The sequence below is a fragment of the Lathyrus oleraceus genome, chromosome 5, assembly GCF_024323335.1.
Source record: "Lathyrus oleraceus cultivar Zhongwan6 chromosome 5, CAAS_Psat_ZW6_1.0, whole genome shotgun sequence".
Classification (NCBI taxonomy): Eukaryota; Viridiplantae; Streptophyta; class Magnoliopsida; order Fabales; family Fabaceae; genus Lathyrus; species Lathyrus oleraceus.
In genome coordinates, this window is record NC_066583.1 from 480,044,823 (window position 1) to 480,068,505 (window position 23,683).

The 23,683-nt window shown below is 37.6% G+C and overlaps 1 protein-coding gene across 1 annotated transcript; it reads right to left on the reverse strand.

Moving 5' to 3' along the window:
- Positions 1-943: 943 nt before the first annotated feature.
- On the reverse strand, positions 944-1,720 carry LOC127081444 (uncharacterized). Its single transcript, XM_051021692.1, has one exon. It carries the CDS (start codon positions 1,718-1,720, stop codon positions 944-946), a length of 777 nt encoding a protein of 258 aa, XP_050877649.1.
- Between the last annotated feature and the right edge of the window lie 21,963 nt (positions 1,721-23,683).

Below are 23,683 nucleotides of genomic sequence, written 5' to 3' on the forward strand. Positions count from 1 at the left end.
CAGAGTCTTCCAAGCTTCCAGAGCTGCCACTGGATTGGGATTTAGGTCTTGCATCTGAATTCTTATCAGTTTTTTCTGTGTCTTCCTTTTCCAGGCTACAGATGAGAGCTTCCAAAGCTTCTTTTCTGGCCTTGGCCACCCTTATACCATTGTCTAGTTCTTTGCGTGTCTCTTTTAGTTGATCAATCAGGCTTCCTTTGGATGAAGACTCCCTCTTAGCAGATGTCATGACATCATTGACATGACTTCCCTCAAACAACTTGTAATGGATGGACAAAGGGGATTTTCTCCTGCTTGGTATGTCACTTGTGCTCAGAATCCCTGGTTGTTGACTTAGGATTATGCCACAAATAAGGGAAGGGAAGGCAATGGGTAACTTCACAGCATTTGTAGAAGCATGTCTAATGGTTTGTTCAAATATGAACTTGCCAAAATCATAGTTAACCCTTGTTCCAATAGCATGAATAATTCTTCCAAGATTGATGGAGATAGTAGAGGCATGATTAGTAGGAATCCAATTAGCTGAGCCAATCTTGTGCAAGATGGCATATTTAACACTTAGTTTTCCAGCTGATAAGTGATTTCTACTGGGCCATTCGTTAACTTGGCCAACTGTGATAGCCCTACAGACCTCATTGTCTGTGGTTTCTAAGTCTACTCCTCCATCCATTCCTCTTCCTAGGAACTTGTTGATGACATTTGGTGAGAATTTTACACATTTGCCTCTTACAAAAACTTTGCAAAACTCCCTGCTGTTCTTATCATGAATATCCTCAGGGATATTAACAATAAACTCTTTAACCAGCCCCTCATAGCATTAGGGTAGAGTTGCCACTGTCTTCATGAGTCAAGCATTTTTGATCAACTTAATAACCTCCTTTACCTCCACAGCTTCTTGACCCAGTTCTCTTTCAATGGCTACACGTCTCAGAATGACATATTTCTACTTTGCTGCTCCATCTTCCAAATGAAAGGAGATATTGTCTAGATGGACAGTAGCAGCCTTGCTAGGAGATTTCTGAACTGCTTGCCTTTTTGCAGGGGAGATGTTTGGGACATCATCTTTAACATTCTCTTCAGAATCAGAGTTGTGTCTCTCTTTTCTTTTTCCAACCTCAACCTTGCTCCAGGGTTTAGAGGGTCCTACTCCTGCAGTCTTCTTCACTCTAGCAGCTCTCATTTTAGCCATACTTTTTCCTTTCTTACTTCTCAGTTTTTCAGCAATGCTAGGTTTAACCAGATGGACCAAAGGATCATCTTCTCCTTCAGTGCTTTCTTCCTCAAGGTCAATAATATTTTCTTGAGGCACATTTTGTTTCTTGCTAGGTAGGGTTTTACCTAGAGAGCAAAGCCCTTCAGCAGCCACCTCTTTTTCTGATCTAGATGAATCATCATCTTTATCAGCATGGGGTTCTCTCTCAGGAGAGGGTTCCCTTCTGGACAGAGGGGTAGAGACCCCTTCAACTTTATGTCCTTCACTCAGTATTCTAGTAACCAGTCTCCTTATAGCGCGATCAGTGTAATACATGTCTTTAGGAAGAGAGGAGTTACCAGAGGTATTACCTTGCTTATCTCCAGCATTGGAGGAGGTACCTGTGGTGTTGCCCGGTATCATGCACAGAGGGGTGACGTCCATTATATCATCATCTACAAACTCCATGGATGGAGTCTTTGCATGTTGGGAGGATTTGGAACCAGATGACGATGGATGTTGTGACATGTTGTTGGACTTTTGAGGAAGATTTCTTTGCCCTAGTTGAGCTTTTCTTAGAGGTTGAATGGAAATGGCAGATGCTGAGTTTGGGTAGCGTGTGCTAAGGGAATAGATACTGTTTTCAAAGCTTGGGAATGATTTATCATTAATGTGGCTCTTTCTTTTAAAAAGGCAGACACTATTTTTATTTCTTTTATTTTTTTATTTTAATTGCCTTAATTTCTCAAGAGTCCAAATCCCTAATTTCCCTTCCTCATAATCAATTTTACCCAAATTCCTTGCAAGCTTGTCTGCTAGTTCAAGTCCAAACTCTTGACCTCTGAATTTTTCTTTCACAAAATTCCTAATGAAGTGATAATATCTAGAAGAGTATTTCGTCCATCTGTGTTGAATTTGATTTTTGGACTTGGCTTCAGCATTCAGGAAGTTATAATACAATGTTATGACATCATGTGTAACATTGTCAAACAGTAATAGGTTCATCCAACCCAGTTGAGCCCAACTGCTATCTTTCACAGGTGTCACCCATATCTTATCCCTATTATCCTTGGCCTGTTTGCACAGAGTCCTTTGTGGCTTAGTCCCAACAGTTCCATTCTCCCTATGACTGGTCAAGTGTCCACCTGTTTGGTCTATCTTCTCAGATTTTTTAGCCATCATAATCTTTTCTCCTCTGGACTTCTGGTGTGACATCTTTGTGTGACATTTTCCCCAACCTTGTTTTTCATCACTCTTGAGGACATCTGTACTCCCCCAATATTTTAAGGGACACTCCAATTGAGAACTCCATATATAGCAATTGTCTTTGGTCCTGACTCCTCTCATAATTGCTTCACTCTTTATGTCCGGGATTAGACATTCAGTTTTGGTGAAGTTAACATTCAGACCTTGATCACAAAGTTGACTAATGCTTATGAGGTTTGCAGTTAGCCCTTTGACTAGTAGAACCTTGTCAAGTCTAGGTACTCCAGGGCAATCAAGCTTACCTGTTCCCTTGATTTCACCTTTTGCTCCATCTCCAAAGGTTACATGACTTATAGTATGTTGATTCAGATCAGTTAGCAGGTCTTGGTTTCCAGTCATGTGTCTGGAGCATCCACTGTCAAAGTACCATTCTTCTTTAGCTGAGATTCTAAGAAGACTGTGAGTTATCAGACTTGTGACATTAGTCTTAGGGACCCATTGTTTTTTTATGATAGGCATGTGATGTTTGGGTCTAAATTGATGGTGATCCTGAGCAGACCTTGGATAGCCATACAGTTTATAGCAGAATGGCTTTAGATGACCAAATTTCCCACAGTAATGGCATCTCCATCTTTGGTGTTTTCCTTTCAACTATCTCCTCCTTTGGTGCTGTGACATATGATGTGACATTACAGGTTTTTGACTGCACTTAAATTTTGCTTGAGGTTTGACACCAGTGCTACTGCTCTCAGGTTTTGAGTTATTATACCCAATACCAGATTTGTCTCCTGTTATTTGTCCAGTTTGAAGAATCTTGTCTAAGGATTCAGACCCATTGCTTAACATCCTTAAATACTTGGTCATCTATTCTAATTTAGAATTTTGAAACATGACTTCAGTCTTTAATTTTGAGATGATTTTTGCATGGTCTGCCTTCTCACTTTCCAGCTGTGCAATCTTCTGATTTTCAGCTTGATGATTTTTGTCTAGCTTGGCATTCAGAACCACTGCTTCTGTTTTTAATTTGGAGATGGTTTCCAAGTATTCCATCTTCTCATTCTCAAGTTGAGTAATTTCCTTCTTCAGGCTATCAACCTGTTTGCACAACTCTACACTTTTGTGACACAACTTTCTGTAGGTAGAGGCCAATTCTTCAAAGGTTACTTCATCATCACTTGAGTCTTCATCAGATCCCCATTTTCCTGTCAAGCCAGTCACAATATTTGCAGCCTCCTCTGTATCACTCTCATCTGACCAGGTGGCAGCAAGACTCATCTTCTGCTTCTTGAGGTATGTACCACATTCTGTTCTAATGTGTCCATACCCATCACATTCATAACACTTTACTTCTTTTCCTTCTTTTGGCTTTTCTTCTGACCTTCCTCTTCTTCCATTGCTGATGTCAGATGAGATGTTTTTGACGTTTTCCTTGGATCTGACATCCATTTTCTTTAACAATCTGTTAAACTGTCTCCCCAGCATTGCAACTTCATTGGCCCACTCTTTATCCATATCTTGACTGTTTTCCTCTTTTGTGTTGGAAACAAAGGCGATGCTCTTGGTTTTCTTTTCAGTTCCCTCAATCAATCCCATCTCAAAGGTTTGGAGGGAGCCAATTAGCTCATCTACCCTCATGTTGGAGATGTCTTGAGACTCTTCTATGGCAGTCACCTTCATTGCAAATCTCTTAGGGAGAGATCTGAGTATTTTTCTTACTAACTTTTCATCTAACATCTTCTCCCCCAAGGCTCCAGAGGCATTAGCAATCTCAAGGATACTCATATGAAATTCCTGAATGTTTTCATCTTCTTTCATCCTTAAGTTTTCAAACTTGGAGGTGAGCAGCTGAAGTCTAGACATCTTAACTCTAGAGGTGCCTTCATGAGTGGTCTTGAGAATGTCCCAAGCCTCTTTGGCAACTTCACAGTTATTTATCAGCATGAAAATATTCTTGTCCACTCCATTGAAGATGGCATTCAAGGCTTTAGAATTTCCAAGGGCAAGATCATCCTCTTATTGGACCATTGTTCTTCAGGCTTCTTCTCTGTGGTGGCTACTCCTTCTTTAGTAATGACAGGATGCACCCAACCTGTTAGCACAACTTTTCACGCCTTGTTATCAAGGGATTTTAAAAAGGCTACCATTCTTGGTTTCCAATAGTCATAGTTAGAACTATCCAAAATAGGTGGCCTATGAACAGATCCTCCATCCCTCTCCATTGTACCAGAAAGTATTCTCCCTAGATCTCACCAGAGACAGAGTAGGATGCCTGCTTTGATACCAATTGAAATTCTGGTATCAGATATAAGATGTCGAAGGTAATGTCACGACACTAATATTTGTTAATACACAATGGATAATAAAACAGAATTGAAAAGAAATCAACACAAGCCATTGTTAACCAAGTTCGGTGCAACTCACCTACGTCTGGGGGCTACCAAGCCAGGAAGGAAATTCACTATAATAGAATTAGTTCAAAGACTATCCGTACACTTCAACAAGTTACATTCTTTCTCACCTAATCTCTACCCGTGCAATTTCTACCTAAGCACTCTTAGATATGAGAACCCACTCACTTCCCTTACAATCACACACCCGTGATTTTAAACAACAATCCCTTGTGAAAAGAAAATACTTTTCAATTACAATATTCTTGACTTTACTTCACAGTTTCAATCAAGAAGACACACTCTTGATCTTGCTTCAAAGCTTTGATCAAGAAGACAAATCAGTCCAATTCAATCATCTATGGATGACTTGAATGACCTACAGACACAAACCCTAGCTCTCTCTCTAAATTTCGCTCAGTCTTGGTTGTGTGTTCAAACAGGTTTTCTGAGTCCCTTTTTATAGAAACATTGGACAACTTGAAAACCCTAAATATATTTTCCAATTAAATCTTTTCATATCAGCTGTAAAGATCTCCTTGGAAAATAAACAAATCTGGTTGATATCCCTGATAGATTGCGCCAGCTAGCCATATCTTCAATCAACCAATGATTGCCACCAATTTTGCAATCACAACACACAAGACATTCATACTGAATGTTTTGTGTACAGGATGTCATGACATCGGGTCTGACATCTGGAAAAATCCTGCATAATCCAGTTTCCTTTTATAGCAGGTACAACCATATCAGTTACCATGACAATGAGTATGTCAACTGAAACAATCCTGCAGCATATGTCTTCCATATAAGCTCCATCAGGTACACCCAATATCAGAAGCCTTGTCTTTACCAAAATTGCTGCCAACACTCAGAATCAACAGGAAGCATCCACAAGACAAGAATGTGATATAGAAACCCATTTCCTTTGGACTTTCAAGCAAGCAACAAGCATAATCATCTAAGAAATTAATATGAAGATCAAATGGTATCAAATAAAGACATCCAAGCAAGCACTCCAAAAGAAAGCAATCTTCAGTGTCTTCAAATATATCAGATGAAATATTCCTTGTGGAAAACTCATAAAAACAATCATCAGATACAAATAATAAAATCAAAATAACAACTTAAGCACAAAGAGAAAATAATAGATAGACCAACCGGGTTCTCAAGGCTTTGTATCAGATGAATGGCATTGACCAAGATAACTCAATCTCAAATAATGGCATTGGCTAAGTCCTTCAAAGCATGGGGATGTTACTTACTCTAAGTCCAAAAGTTCATATCAAGTCAAGGGCAGAGGTCCAATAGTCCACCAACATATTTTTTTAGGATTTTTGTTGTTATTAGGTATTTTAAGGCCCTAATACCACAAACATAACAAAATCACAAGCACACAATATATACAAGCACAAAGATATGACTCAAGTGAGCAAAGTGAAAATGACTGAAACATATACATCTTGCATGAAATGTAAATGGCAATGAATGATAAAGGTACTAAAATTTAAATTGCATTAAGTAAATGACATTGAAAGTAAAGCAATAATAAAGAGAAGTTAGTCAAATGTTAGTGAAGAAAACAATAGTTTAAGTCATTCTTTGTAGAACACTCGACCATTCACTCACATGCATGAAGACATAAACCAAGACATCATCCATGAGAAGGGCTCCAACTTGGATAAATCAACAACTATGCCACTAGCTCTCACAAATGGAAAAAAGGTTAAGTCTTCACACAACACCATGAGAAATGGGAGACTTACAATCTCTCTTACAAAAATGATATTCCTTTTGGGACAAATTTAGCTCTATGTTAAGCAAACGTAATTAGAATTATGTAAAAGTCATAACTATCCGAGGTCGGACAATAAAAATATTGGTGGTAATGCATGCTAGAGACAAGGTAAAAAGAACCAAGCTCCTAAAGCATACCACATACAAAAATAAGATGGGATGGACCTGTCTCAATCAAGCTCATATTGATTCATTTGACACAAGGTCATTGATAAATAAACTAGCCTTTGATTATATGAGAATTCATTGGTCAATGATGGATTAGGGAAGAAGGAGATGAAGATGAAGTGAGATGGAAATGGAATCCCAAATTGATCAAGGGAGGAATTTCATCTGATCAATACTATCCATTCATCTTGAGAGATGAAGTTTACACTTCATCAACCCCCTAAATCCAATAGTATTGATGAAATGGAAGTTCAAATCAACCATAATCAAACGGAAGATGAAACAACTCAAGGTTAACCAAATAGCTCAACATAATTTTTAAACAATTAATCAAATTAAAATCAATTTTAAAATGAATAAAATGAATTTTAAAAGGGGGAAAACCTCAAATCACCAAATAAATAGCTAAAGCATTTATCCTAGGTTAAACAAGGTCAAAAGACCTTAGACAAAAAATTTGAAATTTTTTGGAAAGTCAGAAGTATTTAAAATTATTTAAAAACAAGTCAAAAAACATTATATTCAAAAAAAATATCAAATCTAATCCAAAAAATGATTTTAATTCAAAATATGGAAGAGGAAATTATTTAAAGATTTTTTATGAAAGTCACATATTTTTTAGATTAAAATTGAAATTATTATGAGTTTAATAAGAAAGGGGTATTTAAAATATTAAAATAAAAATTAATTAAATCAGAAAAAAGGAGGCCCACCAGATCTCTCTCATTAATTGAGGTGGCAGATATGATGACCACGCGTAATAGGCTAATGTTGGACCAAAGTCAATGCGTAGTAAACAAGGTAATCAGAACCAAGGCCCAAAATTAGAAGCTATCGACCAGATCATCTTCTCCGGTGACCTTCATCGGACTGGTCCAACCAAAAGCTTCACAAAAATGAAGGATCCACATATGGTTTTAAAGAGAAAATCACAAGGAACACAAATCTGACCTCCATTTCTTCCAATTCTAACTATATAGAAAGATATGTGGAATTGAAAAATGAGGTATGCAAACTGAGTTGCTTCGATTTAACCTCAAAGTAACTCAATCTTGTTGCCTACATTGGTAAGACTTCATCCAATCGTAAATCAAGTAAAATTATGGAGAATTGAGAGAGAATCGAAGACTTGAAGTTTCAGAAAATTCACCTTTGGGTGATGAATTATGAGCGAGATCTCAATGCAAATGATGCTGGCCTTGCTTCCTCTTGCTTGCAGGAGATGATTTGGACACAAAAGATTTGAATCCTTGGATTTTTAGTTCAAAAACAGAAAGAGAACTCAAACTCGATTTCAATTGAAACCTTCAAGGTATCCTGTCAATGGAGGTTTGGGATTAATGATAAAAGCTTGGGCAATGGTCCTCCTCCATTCTGATGCCAATGAGTTCATTATATAGGCAAGGCAAAGTGATATTCAAACAATTTCAAATTGAATCCAAAAATAAAAACTCATGCGTATGATTGCATGGACATGCATTAAGGCCCAAAATATGATTTCAATAGGTCCAAATTCATGCACATTTGATGTTGAGATCACATCATGAAGCCTTGCAAAGTTGTGTGAAAATTGAGTTCAAAAGTTTCCAAATAGGGTCATTCAAAATAACCATGTGCAACACCCTTAATTTTGATCCAAATGAAATTATCTTAGACTATTTGGAAAGCTAGCATGAATGGGAACAACTTTCCTGTTGAAACATTTTCAATTTGGAGCTTGGATCATGACGAATTTTGGTATGGAAGTTGGAGGAATCAAACATAGTTGAAATTTTTTTAAGTTAAAAGTCAAATGACCCCTTTTTCCACCTTGAATAACTTTTGCTATTAGCTTCAGATGACTTTGGTTCCTTCTTCAATGTTATATCTCTATAAATTCTCTTCAACTTGATCATAAATTTGACACCATTTGGATCTATTATGATGGAGTTATGGATTTTAGAAGTTGAGGCAAATTGCTTATTCAATCGTGATGACCCAAAATGACCTATAATGTTTCTTCTTAATACATGCCCTTGCAAGTTAAATTTGACCTTTCTCAAAGACCAAAATTTGGATAAGACATATTTAAATTAATCATGAAACTTGGATTCTCTTTATATCATAAATATTGAGCAAGTTATGGTTCTTGAAAGTTGACCTTCTATTTAGGGCATAGACAAAATGACCTATAATTTTTCACCATAAAAATAACTTTACAAGCAAACTTAGCTCTTGATTCCAACATGAAAGTTGTTTGGAATGTCATTCATATGATAAAAATTGTACGAGATAGGGTCTAGGGAACCCTAGATTTGACTAGTTGACTTTTCTGGTCAACCTCCTTGAACCAACTTGCAAACTTGAATTTACTTTGCTATTTTGGGCTCATGGAGGATCATATATTCTTAAGATGATGTAATATGAAGTATCCCCTGATGTCTTTGACCAAATGTTGAAGAAACTTGTTGAGGAAGGCACACAAAATACCCAAATGAATTAGGGATTCCATGACACACAAGCTTCAAACTCTTGATGAATTCTTGATCAAAATGACAAATTAAATAAAAATGGGATCCATATATGATGTTTGTAACCAATGTAGACCTTTGCTTGATCTCTTGCACTGAGGGTCTCAAACCCTAGTTGTGAGCTTGATGAAGCATATGTGATGCATACACTACCTACAAAATAAATAACATTACACTAGACATATTTTTAGATTTTGTTTAGCAAAAATAAATAAAATAAAGTATGATACAATCACAAATGCTTGGTGATCTCTCCCAATGCAAACCCAATAAATGATAGGTGAAGAGGATACCAAGATGTGATCCCAAAGCCAATGTAAATGATGAGATGGCGTCAAGGATCTAAGGGTCAAAATTAGGGTCTTACACCCTCAAATCCAAATTTGGTTCATGCCCCACGCCTTTGAAACATCTCAATATGCCACTTGCATCACCAAACCCGAATTCATCTGACCTTGGTTCTTGAGGAAACTTGTGGCTCAATAAACCCTAATTTGGGTATCCATTGATCATTGACCTTGCTTAATTTTTATCATCCAATCACCTTGTAAGACCCTAATTTTGACTGTAAGATCCCTCATGATATCTCATCATATGCATTGACATTGGGATCACAACTTAGCATCCTCCTTACTCCTCATTCATTGGGTTTGCATTGGGAGGGATCACCAAGCATATTTGATTGTATCATACTTAATTTTTCTTTATTTACTAACCAAAATACCAAAAATATGTCAATGTATAGTTTATTGCTTTTGTAGGTAGTGTGTATGCTCACATATGTTTTATCAAGCTCATATATAGGGTTTGAGACCCTCAATGCAAGGATCACAATAAATATTTGGTTTACATTGGCTCTAAGCATCATATATGGATCCCCATGATCTTCACATGTTATTTTGATCAAGAAATCATCAAGAGTTTGGAGTTGGTTTGCCTTGGAAACCCTAATTCATTTGGGTATCTTGTGTGACTTCTTCAACAAGTTTCTTCAACAATTGATAAAATATTTCAAGGGATACTTCACATTACATCATATTATGCATATATGATCCTCCATGAGTCCCAAAAATCTAGATAATGTCAAGCTAGCAAGGTGGTTCATGGTGGTTGACCAGAGAAAGTTAACTAGTCAAAACTAGGGTTCCCTAGACCCTATCTCCTACAATTTTTGTCATATGAAAATAATTCTAAGAGAAACATTACTCAAAATGGCATTCTAAACAACTTTCATGTTTAATTCTAGAGCTAGTTTTTCTTGGAAAGTCATTTTTATGGTGAAAGATTATAGGTCATTTTGTCTGAACCCTAGTTTTGAGGTCAACTTCCCAAGACCCTAACTTGCTCAATTTTTATGATATGAAAGACATTCAAATTGAATTATCAAATTCAATATGCATACTTCAACTTTTATGTTTGGAGGAAGTGCAAATTCAACTTGCAAATGCATGTGCCAAGAGGAACTATTATAGGTCATTTTGGGCCAATACCATTGAACAAGTGATTTTCCTCAACTTCTAAAATGCATAACTACTTCAGGACAAATCCAAATGAGGTATAATTTGTGACCTAATTAAAGAGGTTTGAAAGAGATACAACTTTGATGAAGGAACTTTTCTCATTTAAAGTCCATAGAAAAGGTTTTTTTAAGGTGGAAGAAGTGAACATTTGACTTGGGACTTAGAAAATTTTCAAATATGTTTGATATCCCAAAGATCCACCTCAAAATTCATCATGATCCAAGCTTCAAATGAAAAATTATTCAACAGGAAAGTTGTTCCCCTTGATCTAACCTTTCCAAAATGTCCAAGATCATCTCATTTTTCCAAAGTACGAGGGACTTGCGCATGGGTGTAAGTTTAAGGACCATTTGGATAATTTCAACTTCCATTTTTCATACACATTTGCATGGTCTTCCAACATGATTTCAGTATGGTTAACATTCAATTTTGGATCAGATCACATCATCTCATAGGCCTAGCACACGCCCATGTAACCATGCAAAGAGGATTTTCAAATTTTGCCAAATTTGGAAGTGTGCAAAAATTAATCTCATGGCCTATAAATACAACCCTCATTGCTCAGAACTAAGGACCTCATGCCCAAGCTTTGAACCTGCAACCTCAAACCCTCACCATTGAAGGATAAACTTGATGATTTTCTTTGAAAATCAAGTTTCAATTCTCCATCTGTTTTGAAATTGAAACTCCAAGAGTCCACCCTTTTCCTTGATCTATTTCACTTCCATCAAGCATCTGAAGCAAGAACAAGCATAATTGAAAGCAAGATCGTGCCAATTCGAAGCTCCATTGAAGGTGATTTTTCAGAATTTTCATCTCTTCGATTCTCCCTCAATTCTTCACCATTATTGTTGAGTTTTAGTTATCTGAAATCCTATCAATATAGGCAAGAAGATTGGGCTACATTGAGGTCAAATCGAAGCAACTCAGTTCATGATCCTCAAAATTCAAATTCCTATATCTTTTTATATACTTGGAATTGGACAAAATTGGGGCCATATCCGTTCTCCTGAGTATTTTTTCTTCAAATTAGTGTATTCACTATTCATTTTTCATAAAGTTTGAGTTGGACCAGTCTGGTGGTCCTCACCGGAGAAGATGACCGGAGCTAGGGCTCTGGTGGTGCGCTGGATCAATCCAGGTCATCTAATCCATTTGAATTGTTTTAATCTCATGCGTTGCTTCTGATTACCATGCGTGTACACACATTGACTTGGGAAAATGATGTAGCGCGCATTTTGACCATCTGATCTGCCACCTCAATTAATGAGGGAGATCAGATGACTATTTTTTTTGAATTTCTGATTATTTCATTTAATCCCTTATTTTTAATTAATTCATATCAATTTTATTTTTATTTCAAAAAATATGGGACTTTCACCAAAAAATTTCAAATATTTTCCTCTTCCATTTTCTGAATTAAAATTATTTTTTGGATTAATTTTGATATTTTTCATGATTTAATTATTTTTGTGTATATTTTTAATTGTTTAAAAATACTTCTGACTTTTCAAAAATTAACAAAAAATTTGTCCAAGGTCTTTTGACCTTGTTTGACATATGATAAGTCTCTTGGCCATTTATTTGGTGTTTTGAAGAGGTTTTAGGTTTTTGGTCAAACATAATTTAATTTAAATGCATTTTAATTTGATTTTTAATTGATTAATTGTGTAGAATTTGTGTTGAGCCATTTTTATTGACTTGTGAAGTTTGACTATGTGCTTAGGCCTTGGTCAAGGTTGATTTTACTTTTGTTGGATTAAAATCATTGGATTTAGGGGATTGATGAAACGTACATTTCATCTCCCAAAATAAATGAATGATTTTACTTTGACAAAATTCCCCCCATGACCAATTTGTGTTTGTCTCATCTCCCCTCCCTCTTCATCTTCAATCCCATTCTATCCCATCCCTTCATTGACCAATGAAGTCTCAATATCCTAAGGCTAATTGGTTCATCAATAACTTCATGTTAGATGAACCAATACAAGTATGGATGAGATTAGGTCCATCCTTTGATCATTTTTTGTGTGTGGTGTGTTTTAAGAGTCTGGTTCATTATACCATATCTCTAACATGCATTAACACCAAGATTTCTATTGCCCGACCTCAAATAGTTGTGACTTCTATATAAGTCCAATTACGATTGCTTAACATAGCGCTAAATTTTGACCCAAAGGCATAACATTCTAGTAAGTGAGATTGTAAGTCTCCCCCCTTTCACGGTATTATGTGGAAAATTGGCATTTTTCCCTTCCTTTGGGAGATGTATTGGTTCAAGGATCCATACTTGTGAATAGAGGGTTGAGTGTTCTCCAAAGAATGACTTAATCAATTGAAAAGCAAAACATCACTAACATCTAATCAACTAACATTTGACTAACTTTTATTATTATTGCTTTTAATTTCAAGTCATTTACTTTATGCAATTTAAATTCAAGTCATTTACCATTTCACTTGCCATTTTACATATCATTTAACTTGTTTATGTTTATGCCATTTTCAATTTGCTCACTTGAGCCATATATTGTGATTGTATATATTTGTTTGTGTATCTTGTTTGTGTTTATGGTATTAGGACCTTAAAATACCTAATAAACAAGAAAACCCTAACAAATGTTTGTGTGGAATGTTGGATTTGATCTGAGCTTTGGACTTAGAATTAGGCAGCATTCCCTATGCAAAAGGACTTGACCACTTGAGTTCATCTGCTACATGGTCTTGATACAAATGTTACTTTGAACCTGTGTCTAATGCCCTATTCTGAGCCATTCAAGGAGTATGTCATCTGATACATGGGAAGATTAAGAAGAAGACTATGAAGTTGCTAGCTTCGGTGTGGCTATCTTTATTTGATGCCTTGCTCTTCATTTAGCTACTTACTTATTGATATTGCTGGATTTAAAGTCCAAAGGAAAAATGGGTTTCTATATGACATTCTTGTCTATTGGATTGCATCCCATTGGTCAGATCTTTTCAACTCTTGACTTTTAAATTTTTGCTTAGGATTAGTCTCTTCATCTCCTCCCATTTCTTAAATTTCAAATCTCTCCCACCTTTCAAAATCTTTTTTGCTTGTGATTTCTAAACTTAGACTTTATTGCAAATTAGAAACTTTGGCCTTATGCCATTGCATTTTTACACTCTTTTCTTAGTCAAACTTATAAATGAACTTAACCATATTGATTTAAAACTTCAAAAGACAAAAAGAACTACCACTCATGCAAACCCTTTTAGGCCCTTTGTGCCGCTTTAAAATTTAAATTTTTGTTAAAAGTAATTCACTCACTTTGAAATTGATACCAGTAACTACGAGGTTTTGATCCCTCATTCTTATGTTTGTACGTAGGCACAAGTCTGAAGGTCTTGTCAAACACAAAAATATAATTAATGAATTATTTTCTCATCCCTGCACTCTATTTATTGCAAACATCTTTTATACCAAAACACATACACACATAAAAAAGGGCTCCCTAGGAGTACCTAGGACACTTTGGGTGCTAACACCTTCCCTCTATGTAACCAACCCCCTTACCTGTAATCTCTGACATTTTCTTAGTTTTAATTTGAAAACTTCTTATCTTTGGGTTTTGTTCGTACTTTTCCCTTTTCCTTTGGAAACAATAAAAGCGCGGTGGCAACTCTGGTTTTATTGACGTTAAGTTTATCCATAGCTTAATGGTCATGAATTTACCGCTACAAAAATTAAGTGGCGACTCTGTCGGGGAGTAGTCCTCAGTAGGTTTAGCCTACTCTTTTATGTGTATATAATTGTGTATATGATGTTTGTATATTTGTTTGTGTGATATAATCTGCTTATTGTGCTTGGTGATCTCTGAGTGGTGAGATAAGTTATAACCCAAACTTGAGTGCAATTAAGATAGGAAGATGGTATAGTCATGTTCGACTTATGTAGAGAAGTCCTTAACAAGTTGGCTTGAGATCCATCTACTAAGTGGAGACCCTTTTGGAGCTATTGATGTCACACAAGTTATTTGTGGTTAGGCATTACTTTCTCTGATTTGGGGGTCCGAGAAGCTGAGGACCGTAGAACATTTCACCCAACTTGGCCTATTTAGGACGTAGTGCGGAGACTGTTCAAGTGTAGACTTGAAAACAATTGTTATGTGATACTACACTCAGACGAGTCTCTCTTGAGAATATTATGGGTCGATGAGTCAGTCATCCAAACTTATAATATCCGATAGATGGAATTAAGACTCTGGGAACTTTTTTAGAATGTGATTTACATATTTTTATCCTTAGTACACTCCTTTAGGATGGTTCTTAACCTGACTCCATGCTCGTGACTCACAACAAACCCTTTGGTTCTTGGTCGATCCAATCAAGTCTTGTCAATATCAATGGAACTTGGTTGTTGATAAGGTGAAAACCATAATCTACCAAAATGGATGATTGATCTTGACAATGACTTGATTCATACCTTGACCTTTAATTATTTGCCTTGTGTCTGATCCCTTATTTGTGATTGTTGCATTCATGCATTCATCTGCATCATAACATTCATCACACGAAAAGTAACTTCAAGGAACTGAGGTTTTATTTGCAAATATTTTCAGACCATGGATTATGGACGAAGGAACACTAAGAAGTACAGTTTCAGATGTCCCGACTTAAAAGAGCTAAGGAAGTTGTCATCTTTTGTATTAAATCCATTGGACTTCAAGCAACGCCATGGGAAGCTTCTATCTGTGTTATCTGCTGATGTGGTTGAAGGACTCTTGAGTGTGTTGGTTCAGTTTTATGATCCTCTCTATCGTTTCTTCACTTTTCCCGATTATCAGCTTATGCATACGTTAGAGGAGTATGCCCATCTCTTAGGAATACCTGTTTCTGACAAGGTGCCTTTTAGTGGATTGGAGGAGATTCCCAGATCTCATCTTATAGCTGAAGCTCTTCATCTGAAGAAGTCTGAGATTGAGGCTCATTGGGCGAAGAAAGGAGGAATATTTGGGTTGACTTCTGAGTTTCTCATAGGGAAAGCTACTTCCTTTGCTCAAGCTAGTAGTGTTGATGCTTTTGAAGCCATCTTTGTGTTACTCATATATGGTTTGGCTTTGCTCCCTAACATTGACGATTTTGTTGATATTAACTCCATTAAAATTTTATTGATTGGGAATCCTATGCCTACTTTGTTGGGTGATATGTACTTCTCTTTTCATTTGAGAAATTCTAAAGGTGGTGGAACTATTGTGTGTTGTGTTCCTCTTCTATACAAGTGGTTTATTTCACACCTGCCTCAGACACCTGCTTTTATGGAAAACAAACAATGTCTATGGTGGTCTCTGAGACTTATGTCCCTCACTAATGATGATATTGTTTGGTATGATTCTTCATCGAGTAGCTTGGATATTATTGGTAGTTGTGGTGAATTCTCTAATATACCTCTCATTGGTACACAAGGAGGAATCAACTACAACCCTGCTTTGGCTCGTCGTCAACTTGGATTCCCCTTGAGAGATAAGCCTAATAACACTCAGTTAGAAGGTCTTTTCTATCAAGAGGGTAAAGATCCCCAACATTTGAAGCAGAAGATGGTCCATGCTTGGCATAACGTGCATAGGAAAGGAAGATCCGAGCTTGGTTCGTGCAAATGTGTAGCTTTGGAGGCTTACACTCCTTGGGTGAAGAAGAGAGCTTTGGAGTTGAAGATGCCTTATGCTTGTGAGAGACCTATGTCTATGGTTGTGGATGACCCATTAACTCTCCCTAGTTAAGATGTAGAGGAGTTGGAATACGCACTCGCCAAGATGAAGCAAGAGAAAGATATGTGGGAAGAGCGGTTCCATGCTTTGAGCCGAAAGCATGAGGAGTTGCAGCTTGAGTCGAAGGACAAAGATGTGCTTATTGAACTTCTTGAAGACCGAGCACTGAAGATACTGAGAGAGCCAGAGGATCCATCTTCCTCTAGTATGCCTCATCCTTCTGGTGCTTGGAAGAAGATTATTGATCAGCTTGTCTTCGAGAAGGCTCAGATGGAGACTTCTTTTGAGTCTGAGATTCGACGCATCCGAAGGAAGTGTGCGCTTGCTGCCAGATCATCTGATATTTTTGTTAGGGGATCCTTAGGATGATTAGTTTCCTTTTCTCTTGTGTATTTTGGTTTCTTAAATTATACTCAGTGTAATCCTTCGAAATTATATGAATAAAGGAGAATTTATGGTCAATCAGATTGTTATAATTGTTATTATTATATATTTGCAAATAAAATAGTATGTTCCTTGAAAACAAAACTAAACAAAACATTGTATTTCATGCATCATTTGCATAACAGGATTCTTCTGCAAGATGTCTTATCGGTTATTCTTCTGTGCTTCAGCCAAGCTAACTCACCGATACAACACTCGTGCCAATCAACCCGAACTATGGAGCACGTAGAGCAAGAGAACCGAGAGTTGAAATATGATATTGCTCATCTAATTTCTATGGGGGAGTCTGTTCTTGCTGCATAGAATCAGTCTTCTCCAACTCCCGCAACTCCTCCCCCTCAGAGGACTGTCATCTTAGAGGTTACTACTTCAATTGTGCTTGTGGCTGCTACTCAATCTGGTCCGATCTGCCGGATTCCCGTGGGGAATGCCACCGAATTTCATACCTAAAGGGTTTGCGCCTACTTTTTCTTCCACGCTGGCACCTAGCCTGGTCATATCTCTGCTGCCTCCAGTCGTCCACACTTTGCCTCGTGGTGAGGACACCATCTACCATTCCAAGCCGTCTGAGGGTCCGAATGTTTATGAAAAGATGGACGAGATGAATGATCAGTTCCTTGAGCTGCGAAAGGAATTGAATATGTTGAGAGGAAAGGACTTGTTCGGTAAGAATGTTGCTGAACTTTGCTTAGTGCCGAATGTCAAGATCCCGATGAAGTTCAAAGTCCCTGACTTTGAAAAGTATAAGGGAAATACTTGTCCAGTTAGCCATCTTGTTATGTATGCCAGGAAAATGTCAACGCAAACTGATAATGATAATTTATTGATTCACTACTTCCAAGACAGTCTGACTGGTTCCGCTTTGAGGTGGTACATGGGGATAGATAGTGAAAGTGTTCGCACATTTAATGATTTGGGTGAAGCTTTTATGAAACAATAGAAGTACAACGTGGACATGGCGCCTGATAGAGACCAAATAAGTTATATGTCTCAAAGGGATAAAGAGACATTCAAAGAGTATGCCGAGAGGTGGAGAGAGCTTACTGCTTAGATCAATCCTCCGTTGGAAGAGAAAGAGATGACCATGATTTTCCTTAAGACCCTGAGTTTGTTTTATTACGAACGAATGATTGCTAGTGCCCCCAGTGATTTTACCGAAATGGTAAACATGGGGATGAGGTTGGAGGAAGGAGTCTGAGAGGGACGTCTATCTAAGGAAGAGGTGTCATTGAGCAAGAAGTATGAAAGTAGTTTTTCCAGAAAGAAGGAAGGTGAAACCAATGCAGTGTCAGTAGGGAGGTAGAGGAGGGCTCATGTCAAAAGAAATCCGCAACCGCGTCATTATCATCACCAAGTCTCGTCAATTATTCCAATATTTTCAAACAATCAATCAGTATCAGTTTAATAACAACGTCAACAACAGCCACAACAAAGAACAAACAACTACAACAACAAAAATAATCAACAACAACATAATTTCGAGAGGAAGAAGGTCTCTTTTGACCCTATTCCTATGTCATATGCTGAACTCTACCCGTCTTTGGTTCTCAAGAACCTACTTCAACCAAGAAATCCGCCGCAAATTCCAGACCCACTTCCATGATGGTATAAGCCCGAACTCCATTGTGCCTTTCATCAAGGAGCTCCCGGCCATGATATTGAAAACTGTTACCCGTTGAAGTATGAGGTCCAGAAGGTTGTAAAAATTGGGATGGTGTCCTTTGAGGACCATGCGCCGAATGTGAAAGCTAACCCATTGCCTACTCATGGTAATTCCTTTGTTAATATGGTAGATGGTTGTCCAGGAAGCTTCTGAGTCTTCGATGTATGACATATTCATAGGTCCTTGGTAGAGATGCATAAGACCCTGTGTACCATCAGCGCTTGTGAGCACGACCATGATGGTTGTGCAATTTGTAGCGTAAACCCCCGTGGGTGTTTGATCGTCAAGAGAGATATCCAGAAGTTGATGGATAAGAATATAATCCAGATTCAACAGTCAAGGGATATAGATGATGTTAATGTGATTGTTCCAGTGTTTAAGACCCCGGAGCGGGTAGTGATTCAGTTTGACAGCAACAATAGTAATAGCATCAACAGATCAGTATCACCGTTAGTAATACGGTTAACGGGCCCCGTCCCATATGCATTCGATAAAGTTGTTCCTTACCAATATAATGCTACAATGGTGGAGAATGGTCAAGAAGTTCTGTTGCCTACGACCAATTCTGTTGTAAACATTGTCGATGTTGTGAAGGTGACCCATAGCGGTCGTGTATTTGGTCCCATTTTCCTGAAGAATGTAGAAGATGTGCCTATCGGTAAGAAGGTTAATGTACACGTAGGAAATCTAGTTAGTGTTCCAATGTGTCAATATGGTGAATCCAACAGATTGAAGTCTAATGATGATGATGAGGTACTGAGATTAATTAAGAAGAGCAAATTTAATGTGGTGGAGCAACTTCTCCAAACTCCTTCGAAGATTTCAGTGTTATATCTGCTCATGAATTCTGAAGCACACAGAGAAGCATTTCAAAGAGTGTTGGAGCAAGCCTATGTAGAACACGATGTAACTATGGATCAATTTGACCATATTGTGGCTAACATCACTTCTTGTTGGGAAGTAGACCTTCCAGTGAAGATAGGTCCGAGTGACTTTCAAATTACTTTTGAATTATTAGATATCCACCTGACCTATAGCTGCTTGTTGGGAAGGCCATGGATTCATGAGGTTGAAGCTATAACTTCGACTCTACACCAGAAGCTCAAATTTTTGAAGAACAGCAAACTTGTCATCATTGGTGGGGAGAAAGTGATGTTGGTGAGCCATCTATCATCTTTTACATATGTGGAAGATGAGGAGGAGGTTGGAACTCCGTTCCAAGCCTTGTCTATTATTGAGATCAAGAAAACTGGGGCACCCATGTCCACTTTGAAAGATGCGCAGAAAATTATTGAAGATGGAAGTACTGATCAGTGGGGCTGCATGAGAGAGGTCACTGAGAACAAGAAAATAGCCGGATTAAGATTTCAATGAGGGTCGTTCAATGTCAAGGTTGAAGATATGCAACTGTGTTTTCGTAGCGGAGGGTTCATCCATGGTAATGAACAACACTCAGCTGCTGTAATCGAGGGTGACGAAGATGAAGATTGCGCCAATTTTGTGACGCATGAAAAGGCTTGCCACAATTGGGTTTCTGTTGATGGTCCTGTTATTTTCCATCGCTCTAAGTAATTTATTTTTCATTATTCTCCTATGCCTAAGGGAGAAGTGAACATTGTTGGGCATTTTCAATTTTATCATCAATAAAATGCAATTCTATTCATCCACATCTATGATGTTTTATTTTCACTTTTTTCTTTTCTGAAAATGCTAATCACAAAAAACATAAATAAATAAATAATTGTCCATCTGCATAATATTTGGTCTCAATTCACTTCCCTAAAATAGAAATATCAAATCATTATGTAGGTTGGTTTCTAAATCTATTGAATACAATAATCATACTCTTTCTCCAAACTTTGAATTCCCTGTGTTTGAGGCTGAGGAAGAAAGTGATGAAGAAGTGTCTGATGAATTATCTCGTCTACTTGAGTACGAGGAAAAAACCATTCAGCCATTCGAAGAGCAGATTGAGTTAGTCAACTTGGGTTCCGAAGATGATGTGAAGGAAGTCAAAATTGGGTCTCAAATGTGTCCAGAGGTTAAGAAGGGGTTGATTGATCTTTTTCGAGAATATTCAGATGTGTTTGCTTGATCCTATCAAGACATGCCTGGTTTGGATTCTGAGATTGTGGAGCATAAATTGCTGTTGAAGCCAGAATGCCAGCCAGTCAAGCAAAAGTTGAGGAGGACTCATCCTGATATGGCAGTAAAGATCAAAGAAGAAGTGCAAAAGTAGATCGATGTCGGTTTCCTTGTTACCGCTGAATATCTGTAGTGGGTGGCCAATATTGTTTCGGTTACTAAGAAGGACGGAAAAGTCCGCATGTGCGTTGATTATAGAGATTTGAATAAAGCTTGTCCGAAAGATGATTTCCCTCTGCCACACATTGATATATTTGTAGATAATACAACTAAATTCAAAGTCTTTTCATTTATGGACGGATTTTACGGTTATAATCAGATCAAGATGGCACTCGAAGATATGGAGAAGACCATATTCATTACACCCTGGGGAACATTCTTTTATAGAGTGATGCCTTTCGGTTTAAAGAATGCTGGTGCAACATAGCAAAGAGCAATGACCACTATTTTTCATGATATGATGCATAAATAGATTGAAGTCTATGTTGATGATATGATTTCTAAATCCAGTAATGAAGAAGAACATGTTAAGCATTTGTTGAAGTTATTCCAACGTTTGAGGAAGTACAAACTCCGCTTGAATCCCAACAAATGTACTTTGGGTGTTCGTTCTGGTAAGTTGTTGGGATTTATTATCAGCGAGAAGGCTATTGAAGTTGATTCTGCCAAGGTCAAAGCAATACAAGAGATGCATGTACCCAAAACCGAGAAGCAAGTTAGAGGTTTTCTCGACCGCTTGAATTATATCTCAAGATTCATATCGCATATGACTGCCACGTGTGCGCCTATATTCAAGCTTCTTAGGAAAGATCAGTCTTGTGACTGGACCGAGGATTTCCAGAAAGCTTTTGACAGTATCAAAGAATATATGCTTGAGCCTCTGATTCTGTCTCCGCCTGTTGAAGGAAGACTGTTGATCATATATTTGACTGTGCTTGAAGAAAGTATGGGTTATGTTCTTTGTCAGCAAGATGAATCTGGAAAGAAAGAATATGTAACTTACTACCTTAGTAAGAAATTCACCAATTGTGAGACTCAGTACTCTATACTTGAAAAGACTTATAGCGCATTGGCTTGGGCTGCTAAGCGTATGCATCAATATATGTTGAATCATACCACTTGGTTGATATCCAAAATGGATTCAATCAAGTATATTTTTGAGAAGCCTGCTTTAACTGGGAGGATTTCCAGTTTCTAGATATTGTTATCCAAGTATGATATTGAATACCAATCTCAAAAAGCAATTAAAGGTAGTGTCTTGGCTGAGCATTTGGCCCACCAACCGATTGAAGATTCTCAGTCAGTGCAATATGATTTTCCTGACGAAGAGATCTTGTACTTGAAAATGAAAGATTGTGATGAACCCATGCTTGAAGAAGGGCCAGAACCTGGTTCCCGTTGGAGCATGGTATTTGATGGAGCTGTTAATCAAGATGGTAATGGCATCGGGGCAGTGATTATTACTCCTCAAGGCACGCATTTTCCGTTTATAGCTAGATTATCTTTCAAGTGTACGAATAATATGGCTGAGTATGAAGCTTGCATTTTGGGGCTTGAAGAGGACATTGATCTCAGAATCAAATATCTTGACATCTATGGAGATTCAGCTTTGGTTGTGAATTAGATCAAAGGTGAATAGGAGACGAATCAACCTGGTTTGATACCATATAGAGATTATGCGAGGAGGATTTCAACTTTCTTTACAAAGGTTGAATTTCATCATATCCCTCGAGATGAAAATCGGATGGCAAATGCTCTTGAAATGTTGGCTTCTATGATTGTGGTGAAATTCTGGAATGAAGTTCCCAATTTGACTATGATGCATCTTGATAGGCTAGCTCATGTGTTTACTGTTGAAGAGACCGAAGATGAAAAGCCATGGTACTTTGAAATCAAGTGTTTTCTCCAAAGTCAGATTTACCCGACTGGGGCATCTTTGAAAGACAAGAAGACTTTGAGGAGATTAGCTGGCAACTTCTACCTGAATGGTGATGTGCTTTACAAGAGGAACTTCGATATGGTTCTGCTCAGATGCATGGATAGACACGAAGCAGAATTATTGATGAATGAAGTCCATGAAGGTTCCTTTGGTACCCATTCCAATGGACATGCTATGACTAAGAAGATGTTGAGAGCAGGTTACTATTGGCTGACAATGGAATCAGACTATTGCAAGTTTGTGAAGAAATGCCACAAGTGTCAAATTTATGCAGATAAGATTCATGTTCCCCCGACGCGTTTGAATGTCATTTCCTCCCCATGGCCATTCTCCATGTGAGGAATTGATATGATTGGTATGATTGAGCCCAAAGCTTCGAACGGGTATCATTTCATTCTAGTGGCTATTGACTACTTCACAAAGTGGGTTAAAGCGACATCGTATGCGAATGTAACCAAGCAAGTCGTTATGGTGTGACAAGTAAGATCGTTACTGATAATGGATCAAACTTGAGTACTAATTGTAAGAACAAAGTTGGTTTTATAATATATCTCTAAGATTTTGATGATAACAAAGGATGAAACCAAAAATGGTACTCTAACGAGATTTTTCTTAGTGCGCAGGACTCTGAACATTTACCTAGGATTCTGACCATACATCAGATACAAAATATTAGATGCCACTCAGAAAGGAATACGTCCAGAAGACTCTAATTCTGATCAACGCATATACTAGCGTAATACTAAGAAGTCAGAAGCTCCGACAAAAGACTATTGCAATCAGTCTCTGATACTTAAGAAGTCTATAGCACTAAGAAGCTCTGATGAAGTCAGACATAATCATCCTCCGAAGACAAACTTTGGTATATCAAGACTCTAATGCAGACTCACAAGTCTAGAACGCGTAACGGAAAGGAATCTCATTATGGAAAGGAAGTATTTAAAGAAAAGAATAATGAGGCAGACAAAATGGTTTTAGAAAGAAAC

Bases quoted from the DNA above. Each gene is read 5' to 3' on its own strand.
- LOC127081444 (XM_051021692.1), bottom strand. From the start codon at position 1,720: ATGTCACAACATCCATCGTCATCTGGTTCCAAATCCTCCCAACATGCA.